This window comes from Mobula birostris, chromosome 13, assembly GCF_030028105.1.
Source record: "Mobula birostris isolate sMobBir1 chromosome 13, sMobBir1.hap1, whole genome shotgun sequence".
NCBI classification, from domain to species: Eukaryota; Metazoa; Chordata; class Chondrichthyes; order Myliobatiformes; family Myliobatidae; genus Mobula; species Mobula birostris.
In genome coordinates this window covers 109,764,480-109,779,661 of record NC_092382.1, presented here as the reverse complement: position 1 = coordinate 109,779,661, position 15,182 = coordinate 109,764,480, and the positions used below count along the sequence as shown (strand labels likewise).

The 15,182-nt window shown below is 49.9% G+C and overlaps 1 protein-coding gene across 5 annotated transcripts in view; it reads left to right on the top strand.

Moving 5' to 3' along the window:
- LOC140207336 (uncharacterized) overlaps positions 1 to 9,146 on the top strand; it is a 69,563-nt gene extending 60,417 nt beyond the window's left edge. For all 5 annotated transcript variants that reach the window (XM_072275867.1, XM_072275866.1, XM_072275865.1 and 2 more), the window contains 5 exons: positions 4,252 to 4,368; positions 4,893 to 5,264; positions 6,093 to 6,235; positions 7,852 to 7,916; positions 8,266 to 9,146. In XM_072275867.1, coding sequence (XP_072131968.1) covers positions 4,252 to 4,368; positions 4,893 to 5,264; positions 6,093 to 6,235; positions 7,852 to 7,916; positions 8,266 to 8,464 — 896 coding nt within the window. In that variant the 3' untranslated portion in view covers positions 8,465 to 9,146. The remainder of the gene's footprint in view (positions 1 to 4,251; positions 4,369 to 4,892; positions 5,265 to 6,092; positions 6,236 to 7,851; positions 7,917 to 8,265) is intronic.
- The last annotated feature ends 6,036 nt before the right edge of the window (positions 9,147 to 15,182 follow it).

Here is a 15,182-nt window from a genome sequence, read left to right as displayed (position 1 = left end):
TGTTCCGCTCTGTGTCTGATAACAGAGGTGTGAGATAGAACGATGCAGAGGGAGCATCTCTAGTTTTCTGACCCCTGTGTTGTGTGATGTGACGGGGTAGAAGAAGCATCATACTGTGTCGGACCACGGGAGTATGCGGTCGGGTGGTGCCGAGAGCATTTCATTTCCTATCTGATCACGGGCGGGTGTAACGGGGTAGTGTGGGCGGAGGTTGACTCTGTGTGTGCCCGCAGGACTGTGTGATGTGACAGTGTGCAGGGAGCTTCACTCCATGTCTGACCCAGGCGTGTCTGATAGTGTGGTGCAGAGAAAGCTTCAGTCTGAGGCTGAACCCGGGACAGTGCGGAAGGAGCATAACTCTGTGTCTGACACCGGGGGAGTATGATGGGCCCGTGAGACAACAGCGTCATTCTTCGTCTCTCCCCGAGAGCGTGTGACGGGTCATTGCGGATGGAACGCAATGTGTGTCCGACCCATCAGGAAGTCTGTGACTGAATGGCGTGCGGAGACCAACACTGTATAACTGACTCCGGGTGTCTGTGATGCGTCTGTTTCTGATCCTGCTCGTGTGTCACGGGAGAGTGGAAGAGAGCTTCACTCCATGTCTTTCACAAGGTGTCAGTAATCAGACGGTGCTGAAGCAGCTACACTGTGCCTGATCCCTGGAGTGTTCTCTATGCCTTACCGCTCGATTTTATGGTGGGAGGGTATGGAGCAGACGTCTCTCTGTTTTTCACCCGGGAGTATGCGATAGGATGGTGTGGAGGGAGCTTCTTGCGTATCTGACCTCTGTGTTGTGTGATCTGACGGGAAAGAAGAGCAGCAGACTGTGTCTGACCACGGTGAGATAGGGCTGAAAGTGTTTCGTTTTCTGTCTTATCACGGGAGAGTGGAATGGGGAAGAGTAGACGGAAATGTACCATGGACATGTGGTCGATGTTTAGAGATCTCTTGCAGGATGTTAGGGATAAATTTGTCCCGGTGAGGAAGATAAAGAATGGTAGGGTGGAGGAACCATGGGTGACAAGTGAGGTGGAAAATCTAGTTAGGTGGACGAAGGCAGCATACATGTGGTTGAGGAAGCAACGATCAGATGGGTCAATTGAGGAATATATGGAAACAAGAAAGGAGCTTAAGAAGGGGCTGAGAAGAGCAAGAAGCGTGCATAAGAAGGCCTTGGCGAGTAGGGTAAAGGAAAACCCCAATGCATTCTTCAATTATGTGAATAAAAAAAGGATGACAGAAGTGAAACATAGAAACATAGAAAATAGGTGCAGGAGTAGGCCCTTCGGCCCTTCGAGCGTGTACCACCATTCAGTATGATCATGGCTGATCATCCAACTCAGAACCCTGTACCAGCCTTCTCTCCATACCCCCTGATCACTTTAGCCACAAGGGCCATATCTAACTCCCTCTTAAACAGAGCCAATGAACTGGCCTCAACTGTTTCCTGTGGCAGAGAATTCACAGATTCACCACTCTCTGTGTGAAGAAGTTTTTCCTAATCTTGGTCCTAAAAGGCTTCCCCTTTATCCTCAAACTGTGACCCCTCGTTCTGGACTTCCCCAACATCGGGAACAATCTTCCTGCACCTAGCCTGTCCAATCCCTTTAGAATTTTATACGTTTCGATAAGATCTCCCCCTCAATCTTCTAAATTCCGGCGAGTATAAGCCTAGTCGATCCAGTCGTTCATCATATGAAAGTCCTGCCATACCAGGAATCAATCTGGTGAACCTTCTTTGTACACCCACTCCGGCAAGAATGTCTTTCCTCAGATTAAGGCAGTGGTCCCCAATCACCGGGCCGCAAAGCATGCGCTACAGGGCCAGGAGAAAACGATATAATTTAGCGACAGGAGTCATCCGAGCTTGTCCTCATTTACTGTCTCGGTCACTGAGGAGCTTGAAAGCACACGACGTCATTACCCGCGCGTCATGCATGTCAGCGCGGGAAGGAGATCAACTCCTCAAGCTTACAAATGACGGCGGGCTGAAAAGTATGTTTGATATAACATCTCTGCCGGCATTCTAGATCAAAGTCACCGCTAAATATCCTGAGATATCATTAGGGTACCAAAACTGCACACAATACTCCAGGTGTGGTCTCCCTAGGACTTGTACAGCTGCAGTAGTACCTCCCTGCTCCTGTACTCGAATCCTTTTGCTATGAATGCCAGCATACCATTCGCCTTTTTCACCGCCTGCTGTACCTGCATGCCCAGTTTCAATGACTGCTGTATAATGACACCCAGGTCTCGTTGCACCTTCCCTTTTCCTAATCGGCCGCCATTCAGATAATAATTTGTTTTCCTGTTTTTGGCACCAAAGTGGATAACCTCACATTTATCTACATTAAGTTGCATCTGCCATGAATTTGCCCACTCACCCAACCTATCCAAGTCACCCTGCATCCTCCTCACAGCTAATACTGCCGCCCAGCTTCGTGTCATCCGCAAACATGGAGATGCTGCATTGAATTCCCTCATCTAAATCATCAATATATAATGTAAACAACTGGGGTCCCGGCACTGAGCCTTCAGGCACCCCACTAGTCTCTGCCTGCCATTCTGAAAAGATACCGTTTATTCACACATTTTGCTTCCTATCTGCCAACCAATTCTCTATCCATAGCAATACCATACCCCCAATACCGTGTGCTTTAAGGTTGCACACTACTCTCCTGTGTGGGACCTTGTCAAAAGCCTTTTGAAAATCCAAATATACCACATCCACTGGTTCTCCTCCATGCACTCTACTAGTTACATCCTCAAAAAATTCTATGAGATTCGTCAGACATGATTTTCCTTTCACAAATCCATGCTGACTTTGTCCGATGATTTCACCGCTTTCCAAATGAGCTGCTATCACATCTTTGACTCTAGCATTTTCCCTACCACCGAAGTCAGGCGAACCGGTCTATAATTCCCCCGTTCTCTCTCTCTTTCTCTCTCTCACTCTCTCTCTCTCTCTCTCTCTCTCTCTCTCTCTCTCTCTCTCTCTCTCTCTCTCTCTCTCTCTCTCTCTCTCTCTCTCTCTCTCTCTCTCTCTCTCTCGTTTAAAGCGAGGTTGCATTACCCTCCCTCCAATCCTCAGGAACTAGTCCAGAATCTAAAGAATTTTGAAAAATTATCACTAATGCATTCACTATTTCTTGGGCTACTTCCTTAAGCACTCTGGGATGCAGACCATCTGGCCCTGGGGATTTATCTGCCTTTAATCCCTTCAATTTACCTAACACCACTTCCCTACTAACATGTATTTCCCTCAGTTCTTCCATCTCACTAGTCCCTCCGTCTCCTACTATTTAGGGAAGATTATTTATGTCCTCCTTAGTGAAGACAGAACCAAAGTAGGTATTCAATTGGTCTGCCATTTCCTTGCTCCACGTAATCAATTTATCTGTGTTTCGTCTGCAAGCTTGCCAACCCAGCCTTCCACCCCCACATCCAGGTCGTTAATAAAAATCACGAAACGTAGAGATCCCAGAACGGATCCTTGTGCGACACCTCGAGTCACAACCCTCCAATCCGAATGTATGCCCTCCACCACGACCTTATGCCTTCTGCATGCAAGCCCTTTCTGAATCCACCTGGCCAAACCTCCCTGGATCTCATGCCTTCTGACCTTCTCAATAAGCCTGCCGTGTGGAACCTTGTCAAATGTCTTACTAAAATCCATAGAGATCACATCCACATCGATACCCTCATCTATATGCCCGGTCACCTTCTCAAAAAACTCTATCAGGCTTGTTAGATACCATCTGCTCTTCAAGAAGGCTTAAGGAATTCTTGTCTTTATTAGTCGAGGCATTGAATACAAATGTCAGGGAGTTATGTTGCAACTTTATAAACATCACCAGTTAGTATGAATCAGGCGTTTCGTATGCAGCTCTGGTCACCAGATTATCGGAAGTATGTCAAGGCGCTGGGTACCCACCAGAGAGGTGTAACAGGATGCTGCCTGGATTCGATGGCATGTGTTACAACGAGAGGTCGGACACATGCGTTGCTTCCTACAGAGCGGAGGAGGCTCCGGGGAGATCCGACTGATCTCTGGAATCCGTCAGACTCCTGTCAGCCAAACACAAGCCAAGGAATTTGGACTCTCAGCGACGACGGCTGACAATAGCTGAGATTGAGAGAGGGAGAGGGTGATCGTGATGGAAGGAGACAGCGTGGATCGTGGGTGGAAGCGAGTCCCAGTGGGAGTCACGGCTGAATTCACGCACAAACTGAAAGTTCTCTCTACAGGTCCGCATAAACAAAAGTCGAAAGAAAACATCGGAAATAGAGCGTACCATAAGATCTGCCTACTCTGCCTCGTTACATCCATCCTCGTCGCGATAGTGGCCGGCCTCTCGATCCATGGTGAGTCGAACGAGCTCCGGCAGGAGTCAGACCATAAACAAACAGAGTGGGATGAAATGTTAGCGCATAACCTCACCGTGACACCGACACGCCCCCCACAGTGACACCGACACACCCCACATCATAAGACTGAGTCTCCCCTCACAAGGATACAGTAACACCCTTCACCGTGACACCGGCCGTCCCCACACCGTGAAATTCTCACGGCCCACACCGTAATACTGACACTCCCCCTCACTGTGACACGGACACTTCCCTCACTGTGACACCGCCTCTCTCTTCACCGTGACACTTATACACTGCACATAGAAACACTGACACGCCCTCCACCGTAACACCGACCCTTCACTCACTGTGACACCGACACAACTCTCTCCGTGACACTGTTACACCCCTGTGCGTGAAGCCGATACTCCGCTCACCGTGTCCCAGTGAGGCCCCTCACTGTGAACCACACACCCCTCACTCTGACAGGGACACACCTCACACCGTGCCACTGACACACCCCTTACCATCACCCTCAGTATCACAGACTCGTCAGTCTCTGATTGACTCCGACCGAAACTACCGGAGACTTTGGGAACAACATAAGGAGATGAACAGGAGCCAACGCCAATGTCAACAGCGAGTTCGTGAGTTTAACTCAACCGTTAAATCCAGGACATCTGAGAATTCCTGCCTGGATCTCTCCCAGAGAAACTGTCTGAAGAATATTTCCGTCCTCAACAACAACCTCTCCAAACTCGAAAACAACATTACCGTCCTCAACTCCGATCTCTCAGAGCTGAATCGAACGCAAATCGATCTCCGTCATCAATTCCAGCAGCTCAAAACGAAGTACAGAACCATCTCCGAAAACAAAGCTCAGATTTGCCAATACTTCACCAGCAGAAGAGGTGAGATAACGTCCCCCGCTTCCCCTTGCTCCTCATCCGCGGCGGTGAGAGACGGGGAGGGAGGAGGCGGAGAGCTGTGTGATGGGACGGTGTGCGGGGTGATTCCCTCTGTGTCTGACCCGGAAATCAGTGATGTTACTGTTTCAAAGGATCTACACTGTGTTTTACCTTGGGATTGTGCAATGGGACGGCGTGGAGTAACATGACACTATGTCTGACCCAGGAAGTTTGTGATGGAACGGCGTGGAGGGAGATTCACTCTATGTCTGACCCTGGGAGTGCGGGATCGGACGGTGTGGAGGGAAATTCACACCATGTCCGATGCCCGGAGTGTGTGATGAAACAGTGTAGAGGGAGCTTCACTCTGTGTCTGATACCGGGAGTGTGTGATGGGACGGTGTGGAGGGAACTTCACAAAGTGTCTGATGCCGTGAGTGTGTGATGGGACCGTATGACAGCAGCGTCACCTGCTGTGCTTACTGCGACATTTGGAGGGAGATTCTCTCCCTGCCTGACCCGGAAATCCTTTGATGTTACGGTTTCTAGGAATCTGCACTTTTTTTTTAACCATGGGATTGTACAATGGCACAGTATGGAGTAAGCATGCCGCTGTAATTGACCACGGGAGTGTGTGATGCGACGGTGTGGAGGCAGCTTCACTCTGTTACTGACACCGGGACTGTGTGAAAAGACGTTGCGGAGGGTACTTCACTGTGTGTCTGATTCCGGGATCTGTGATGTGACGGAGTAGAGGGAGGTTGCCTTTCTCCGAGCCCTGCTGGTGAAATGAGCGTTCTGGCAAATTATTCACTATTTCCTGATTTGCAGGGCAAACGTGTCCCCAGTACTGGCACAGAAATAAAGACCGGTGTTATTTCATATCCACGTGGGGGAAATCTTATGATGAAGCGAGGGAATATTGCTCAGACCTTGATGCAAGACTCCTCGAAATAAATTCAAAGGAGGAAAAGGTATGTGTCACATCGTGAGAAGAGATACCAATAACAATCACATACTCCCGGGTTCTAACATGCAGTAAATCAGTCCACAGCGTACCATCACACACTCCCGTGGAAGACTCGGTGAATGTCCTTCCACACTGTCCCATCACACACACTCGCGGTCAGCCAGAGAGTGAAGCTCTCTCCACATCGTCCCATCACACACTCCCGGGGTCCGACACAGAGTGAAGCTCCCTCCACACCGTCCCATCACACACTCTCGAGGTCAGACACAGAGCGAAGCTCCCTCCACACCGTCCCATCACACACTCCCGAGGTCAGACACAATGTGAAGCTCCCTCCACATCGTCGCATTACACACAGCCGAAGTCCAACACAGAGTTAAGCTCCCACGACACTGTCCCATTACAGACTCCTGGGATCAGACACAGAGTGATGCTCCCTCGACACCGTCAAATCACACATTCCAGGAGTCAGACACAGAGTGAATTTCCCTCCACACCGTCCCATCACACACTCCCGGGATGAGACACTCAGCGAATTTCCCTTCACACCGTCCCATCACACAGTCCCAGGGTCAGTCACAAAGTGAAGCTCTCTCCAAACCGTCCCACAACACACTCCCGAGGTCAGACGTAGAGTAAAACGCCCTCGACACCGTCGCTTCACACACTCCCGGGGGCAGACACAGAGTGAGGCTCCGACCACAATTTCCCATCACACACTCCTGGGGTCAGACAGAGAGTGAAGCTCCTTCCACACTGTCCCATCACATACTCCGGAGATCAGACGTAGAGTGAAATTCCCTGCACACCGTCCCATCACACACTCCCGGGGTTAGACATAGAATGGAACTTCCTCGACACCGTCCCTTCACACACTCCCGGGGTCAGACACAGAGGGAAGCTCCCTCCACAACGGTCCCATCGCACACTCAAGGGGTCCGAGACTGGGCAATTCTCTCTTTATACCAACGCTTCACATGCTCTCCTGTTCAGGCATGGAGAGAGGCCAAATGTAACCCTCAGGTTCGAGCATCATGCGTTTGTCTGGGCGGGGTCGAGGCGAGACTGTCCACGGCCCGTCCATGCTGTGAAATATCATTTGTATGGATGCTGCGTGATGAGTTCCCCGGTTACAAATTGCTCGCACAAAGTAACGAGAAGTACACCATATGCAATTTAACCATTGAGCTTTATATTTCTTCATTTGACTGCAGGGTTAGTGTAGAAAACAAGGAGAAAAAAGGCCCATTGTAACTAATCTGTCTAAAACGCTTGTTGTATCTTACTGCCTTCCCGTCCGTTCGTTCTCTATCGATTTCCCCCGGGGTGTCGTCGACTCCCGACACCATTCCAAGTCCGCTCAGGCCTGCAGTCTACGACTTCCCCGTTGTGGCATTTCCTATCTGTATCTTTTCTTGAAATAAAGCCCGAGGAACCCTCGCTGTCGGACACACAAGAAAGAAACCTCCTCCCATCATGGGACGCCGCACATTCCCAAGGCCCCCGTTATCTCTGGTCATAACCCAAACACACTACTGCTGCAGAGAAACCATTACATTAGCAGTGGAACATTTCCCAGCGCGTTACATGCACATTAATCGAAGGAATTTAATTTCACAGGATTTTGTTTCCAGCTCTATCGGCTATGCAGACAGATCTTACTGGATTGGAAAATGCAGAGACGGGTGAGGTTTGGACTCTTGCAGGTCGGTGGTGTGCGAGTGACACGAGGATGTGGGGAGAGCGTTTGAAATTGAGATTAGTTTGTTGACTGATACTGGCTTGTCGGGAGAGGCTGGTGCAGTGGGATTAATTTAGGAACTGACTCAGGATTGCATGGGACAGCACTGTAGTGGGATTCGTACGGCGTTGGACCTGGCTCTGTACGGAGAGCGCGGTATCATGGGATTAGTTCAGAGTCTGACAAGGGGCTGTGGGGAGAGCGCAGGTTAGAGGGATGAGCTTGGCCACGTTCTCCGGTTGTCTGCTGGGTCTGCTGGGTCTCTGTTGAAATTGTCTAATCCTCTTTGATAGGAATGTGGCCTCTTATCTTCTCTACGAGATGTCCCAGGGATCGCCCACCTGCAGTAAGTGCGACTCGTACGGATGGATTTACAATTGCAAAAGTAAATATGAATTCATCTGCGAGAAGTCTGCATATTTATACCCGGATATTCCTGAAGAGATCCAGGATCTTTGTCAACAGCCTGACGGGACGACTTCAATCAAGTGACTACACCCAACTTCTCCCCATTCAATCTACCCCACTCTCACTCTCCCATCCCTTCAATCCCCTCCCACCCTCTCTTCCCCTCCCTTCTACCCCATTCTCCTCTTCTTCTCGCATCCACATTCTCCCCAAATACTCTCCCTCTCCCCATCTGGAGCACTCGTCTCACTTCCCGGCCCCGCTCCCCCCATTTATTCCCCCTTTCCACCCTCTTCTCTCTCCGCTCTTCTTATCCCCAACTCATTCCGCTTCTCCTCCTTTCTCTCCCCCTCGGACCCCATTCTCTGCCTCTCCTCTCTCTTTTCCCTCCAACCACTCTGGCCTCAATTCTGTGCGCACTGGCCCTCAGTTCACAACGGCGGTGGGGCGGGTTGGGGAGTGGGGGGGAAGAATATTCACGTTCACCCAAACTGTGCCTCTCCTGGCTTCATACCAACGCTCCAAGTAACAAAGTTCCATCCTTCTTGCCTTCTCTCCATAACTCAGACCCTCGAGTCCCGGTAACATCTTCGTGAATCTCCCTCTGTACTCTTTCCAGCTCAGTGGCATCTTTCCTACAGCAGCGCGACCAGAACTGAACACCGTACTCCTCGCCGACGTTTTGTACAACTACAACGTGACCTCAGTGCGGTGCAAAGATGTAAAATTAACGTAAATAAGGAAAATTAATAAATACTGAAAAATAGGTGAGCACCATGGGAACGTTCGCAAACTGATACTGACAACACCCTGGAGAAATGCAGCAGGTCGGGCAGCATCCGTGGAAAAGATCGGTCGACGTTTCGGGCCCGAAAGTGAAGGGGCAGATGCCCTATAGAGAAGGTGGGGGAGGGTGGGAAGGAGAAGGCTGGTAGGTTCCAGGTGAAAAACCAGTAAGGGGAAAGATAAAGAGTTGAGGGAAGGGAGGCAGGGAGGTGACAGGCCGAAAAGGTGAAGAAAGAATAGGGGAAAACACAATGGGTAGTAGAAGGAGGCGGAACCATGGGGGAGGTGATAGGCAGCTGAGGGAGGGGGCAGAGTGACATAGGCCTAGGGGAAGGGAGGGGGAGGGAATTACCAGAAGTTGGAGAATTGTATGTTCATACCAAGGGGCTGGAAACTACCTAAACTGTATATGAGGTGTTGCACCTCCAACCTGAGTTTAGCCTCATCAGGGCAGTAGAGGAGGCCATGTATGGACATATCTGAATGGGAGTGTGAAGGAGAATTGAAGTGGGAGGCTACTGGGAGATCCTATCTGTTTTGGCGGACGGTCCGGAGGTGCTCGACGAAGCGGTCCCCCAATCTGCGCCGGGTTTCACCGATGTAGAGGATGCCACACTGGAGTACCGGATGCAATAGATGACCCCAACAGACTCACAAGTGAAGGGTTGCCTCACTTGGGAGGACTGTTTGGGGCTCTGAATGGTGGCAAGAGAGGAGGTGTAGGGACGGGTGTAGCACTTGCGCTTACAGAGATAAGTGCCGGGTGGGAGATCCGTGGGGAGGGACATGTGGACCAGGGAGTCGCGGAGGGACCGATCCCTGTGGAAAGCTGAGAGGGTGGAGAGGGTAACATGTGCTTAGTGGTGGGGTCCTGTTGAAGGTGGCGGAAGTTGTGGAGGATAATGTGCTGGATCCGGAGGCTGCTGGGGTCGTAGCTGAGTAGAAGGGCAACTCTGTCCCTTCCGTGGTGGCGGGAGAATGGGATGAGGGCTGAAGTGCGGGAAATGGAGGAGATGTGAGTGAGGGCATCATTGATGACAGCAGAAGGGAAACCACGATCCTTAAACAAAGAGGACATTTGAGATGTCCTAGAAGTGAAAATCTCATCCTCGGAGCAGATGCGGCGAGACGGAGGAACAGGGAACAGGGAATTGCATTTTTCACGTGGCGGGGTGGGAAGAGGTACGATTGAGGTAGTTATGAGAGTCAGTGAAGATATCAGTGGACAGTCTGTCTCCAGAGATGGAGGCCGAGAGATCGAGAAAGGGGAGAGAAGTTTCCGCGATAAACCAAGTGAATTTGCAGGCTGGATGGAAGTTAGAAGTAAAGTCGATGAAATTGACGAGCTCAGCATGGGCGCAGGAAGCAGCACCAATGTAGTCGTCAATGTCCGGAAGGAAAAGTTGGGGAGCAGTACCAGAATAGGTTTGGAGCACAGGATGTTCAACATAACCAACGAAGAGGCAGGCATAGCTGGGGCCCATGCGAGTTCCCATAGCTACACCGTTAGTCTGAAGAAAGTGGGAAGGGCCAAAAGAGAAGTTATTAAGTGTAAGAACCAGTTCTGCCAACCGGAGGAGGGTAGTGGTGTTGGGGAACTGGTGAGGTATATTATCTAGAATGTAGCGGAGGGCTTTGACGCCTTCTTGATGGGGAATGCAGGGGTACAGGGATTGGACATCCATTGGGAAAATGAAGCGGTTGGAACCGGGGAACTGGAAGTTATTGAAGAGGTGGAGGGCGTGGGATGTATCCTGGATGTAGGTGGGGAGGGACTGAACTATGGGTGATAAAATGGAATCCAGGTAGGCAGATACAAGTTCGGTGGGATAGGAGCAGGTAGAAACTATGGGTCTACCGAGACAGCCAGGCTTGTGGATCTTGGGGAGGATGTAAAACCAAGCGGTACGGGGTGTGGGAATTCAAGCAACACACATCAAAGTTGCTGGTGAACGCAGCAGGCCAGGTAGCATCTCCAGGAAGAGATGCAGTCGACGTTTCGGCCGAGACCCTTCGTCAGGACTAACTGAAGGAAGAGCTAGTAAGAGATTTGTAAGTGGAAGTGTTGGGGTAGATCCAAAATGATAGGGGAAGACAGGATGGGGAGGGATGGAGCCAAGAACTGGACAGTTAATTGGCAAAAGGGATATGAGAGGATCATTGTACAGGAGGACCAGTGAGACGTAAAAGGAGGAAGGGGCGTAAACCCAGAGGATGAACAAGGGGTATATTCAGAAGGACAGAGGAAGGAAAAGGAGAGAGTGAGAGAAAGAATGTGTGTATATAAATAAGTAACGGATGGGGTAGGAGGGGGCGGGGAGGGTCATTAGCGGAAGTTTGAGAAGTCAGTGTTCATGGCATAAGGTTGGAGGCAACCAAGACTGAATATAAAGTGTTGTTCCTCCAACCTGAGTGTACCTTCATCTTTACAGTAGAGGAGGCCGTGGACAGACATATCAGAATGGGAATGGGATGTTGAATTAAAATGTGTGGTTACTGGGAGATCCTGCTTTCTCTGGCGGACAGAGCGTAGGTGATCAGCAAAGCGGTCTCCCAGTCTGCGTCGGGTCTCGCCAATATATAAAAGGCCACATCGGGAACACCGGACGCAGCATGTCACCCCAGCCGACTCACAGGTGAAGTGTTGCCTCACCTGGAAGGACTGCCTGGGGCCCTGAATAGTGGTGAGGGAGGAAGTGTAAGGGCATGTGTAGTATTTGTTCCGCTTACACGGATAAGTGCCAGGAGGGAGATCAGTGGGGAGGGATGGGGGGGACGAATGGACAAGGGAGTCGCGTAGGGAGCGATCCCTGCGGAAAGCGGAGAGAGGTGGGGAGGGAAAGATGTGCTTAGTGATGGGATCCCGTTGGAGGTGGCGGAAGTTACGGATAATAATATGTTGGACCCGGAGGCTGGTGGGGTGTTAGGTGAGGACAAGGGGGAACCCTATTCCTAGTGGGGTGGCGGGAAGATGGAGTGAGAGCAGATGTGCATAAAATGGGAGAGATGCGTTTGAGAGCAGAGTTGACAGTGGAGGAAGGGAATCTCCTTTCTTTAAAAAAGGAGGACATCTCCCTCGTCCTGGAATGAAAATCCTCATCCTGAGAGCAGATGCGGTGGAGACGGAGGAATTGCGGAAGGGGATGGCAATTTTATTATGAGTTTTCTGTTTATTGTTTTATTTTGTGTTTACGGTTCGCAAACTCATGTCGGAGAGGAAGCCACTGCTTGTAAATTGTTGAGTTTTCCGGCTCCGGTATCCTGATGGTACCGATGAGCACAGGACATTTCCCAGCTGGTGAGGGTCCTTTCAAATGTATGCTGTCTTCCCGAGGCATTCCGTCTTGAACATGTCATCGATGGATGGAAGGGTTGTACCCGTGATGGAGTTGATTCAGTCTAGAACATTCTGTAGTCCGTGGCGACCCTCTGCGTTGCAGCCTCCACACCACACGGCCATGCATCAAGTCAAAATGCTGTCCACCGTACAACCCGGGAAAAATACGAAGCTTCAATGAGAGCCCTCATCTCCTCACACTCCTAACGCAGTAATCCCTTTTGTAACGAGAGAGATATGAATGATGGTGAAGGCAATTGCCGAGTAAGGTCCAGAATACACTCCGACTCAGACTTGAAATAAACAAGAGGACAGTGAAGAAATCCAGAGACAAAATCACAAACAGTAGTACTGGAACTGGGTCTCCTACGGTTGAGCATTGAGTGCTCGGCTCGAGACCTTCATGGACAGACATTCCATGCATCAATGTTGACAGGCAATAATTTGCAGTCTGACCCTTAAAGGGAAGGTGGCAGCTAACAACACTATGGGGAATGCTTTGTTGCCTCCCAGGTGCCAGAGTACGGGATGTCTCGGATCGGGTCCAGAAAATTCTGAAGGGAGAGGGCGAGCAGCCAGCTCTCTTGGTACATGTTGGTACCAGTGACATCGATAGGAAAATGGAGGTGGTCCTGAAGAGAGATTTTCGGGAGTTAGGAAGGAAGCTGAGAAGCAGGACCTCCAGGGTAGTAAACTCGGGATTGCTACATGTGCCACATGCTAGCGAGGGCAAGAATAGTAGGATCAGGCAGATGAATGCGTGGCTGAGAGGCTGGTGCAGGGGGCAGGGCTTCAGATTCGTGGATCATTGGGATCTCTACTGGGGGAAGTATGACCTGTTCAAAATGGACGGGTTACACCTGAACCCGAAGGCGATCAATATCCTGGTGGGAAACTTTAATAGAGCTGTTAGGGAAGGTTTAAACTAATTTGACAGGGGTATGGAACCGGAATGAAAGAGCAGAGCAGGGGGAAACAGAATTATATCTAACATAGTGAGCAGTGAAGATGTCAGGAAAGACAGACAGGCGTTTGGGCAAATTTGCAGCCATTGGGATAAATTGCGGTGCAATAAAGTTGCGGTGCAATCAAAGCAAAGGTACCGAGTACTGGTCTTAGGTGTTATACTTAAATGCACTCAGCATAAGGAATAAGGTGGATGATCTTTTGGTACAGTTACAGATTGGCAGGTATAATATTGTGGTCATCACTGAGACGCGGCTAAAGGATGCACGTCTCTGGTAGCTGACGTCCAATGATACACGGTGTATCAGAAGGATATGCATGTAGGCAGAGTGGGTGGCGTGGCTTTATTGGTAAGAAATGATATTAAATCATTAGAAAGAGGTCACCTAGGATCGGAGGGTGAAGAATCATATGGGTAGAGCTACGAAATCGCAGGGGTAAAAGGACACTGATGGCAGTTATATGCAGGCCTCCAAACAGCTGCAGTAATGTGGATTACAAAATGCAACAGGAAATAGGAAAGGCTTGTCAGAAGGGCAGTGTTATGATAATTGTGGGGAATTTAACATGCGAGTGGATGGGAAAATTAGGTCGGCACTGGATCTCAAGAGAGAGAATTTGTAGAATGACTGCGAGATGGATTTTTAGAACAGCTTGTTGTTCAGCCCACTAGGGGATCGGCTGTACTGGTTGGATATTGTGCAGAGAGATTGAGGTGAAGGAACCGGTAGGAGGCAGTGATCATAAAATGATTGAGTTCATGAGAAGCTGAAATTCGATGTGTCGGTATTTCATAGAAACATGGAAATATAGAAAATAGGTGCAGGAGTAGGCCCTTCGGCCCTTCGAGCCTGCACCGCCATTTATTATGATCATGGCTGATCATCCAACTCAGAACCCCGTCCCAGCCTTCCCTCCATACCCCCTGATCCCGGTAGCCACAAGGGCCATATCTAACTCCCTCTTAAATATAGCCAATGAACTGACCTCAACTGTTTCCTGTGGCAGAGAATTCCACAGATTCACCACTCTCTGTGTGAAGAAGTTTTTCCTAATCTGGGTCCTAAAATCTTCCCCTCTATCCTCAAACTGTGACCCCTTGTTCTGGACTTCCACAACATCGGGAACAATCTTCCTGCATCTAGCCTGTCCAATGCCTTTAGGATTTTATACGTTTCAAAAAGATCCCCCCTCAATCTTCTAAATTCCAACGAGTACAAGCCCAGTTCATCCAGTCTTTCTTCATATGAAAGTCCTGCCATCCCAGGAATCAATCTGGTGAACCTTCTTTGTACTCCCTCTATGGCAAGGATGTCTTTCCTCGGAGTAGGGGACCAAAACTGCACACAATACTCCAGGTGTGGTCCCACCAAGGCCTTGTATAACTGCAGTAGTACCTCCCTGCTCCTGTACTCGAATCCTCTCGCTATAAATGCCAGCATACCATTCGCCTTTTTCACTGCCTGCTGTACCTGCATGCCCACTTTCAATGACTGGTGTATAATGACACCCAGGTCTCGATGCACCTCCCCTTTTCCTAATCGGCCACCATTCAGATAATAATCTGTTTTCCTGTTTTTGCCACCAAGGTGGATAACTTCACACTTATCCACATTAAATTGCATCTGCCATGAATTTGCCCACTCACCCAACCTATCCAACTCACTCTGCATTCTCTTAGCATCCTCCTCACAGCTAACACTGCCACCGAGC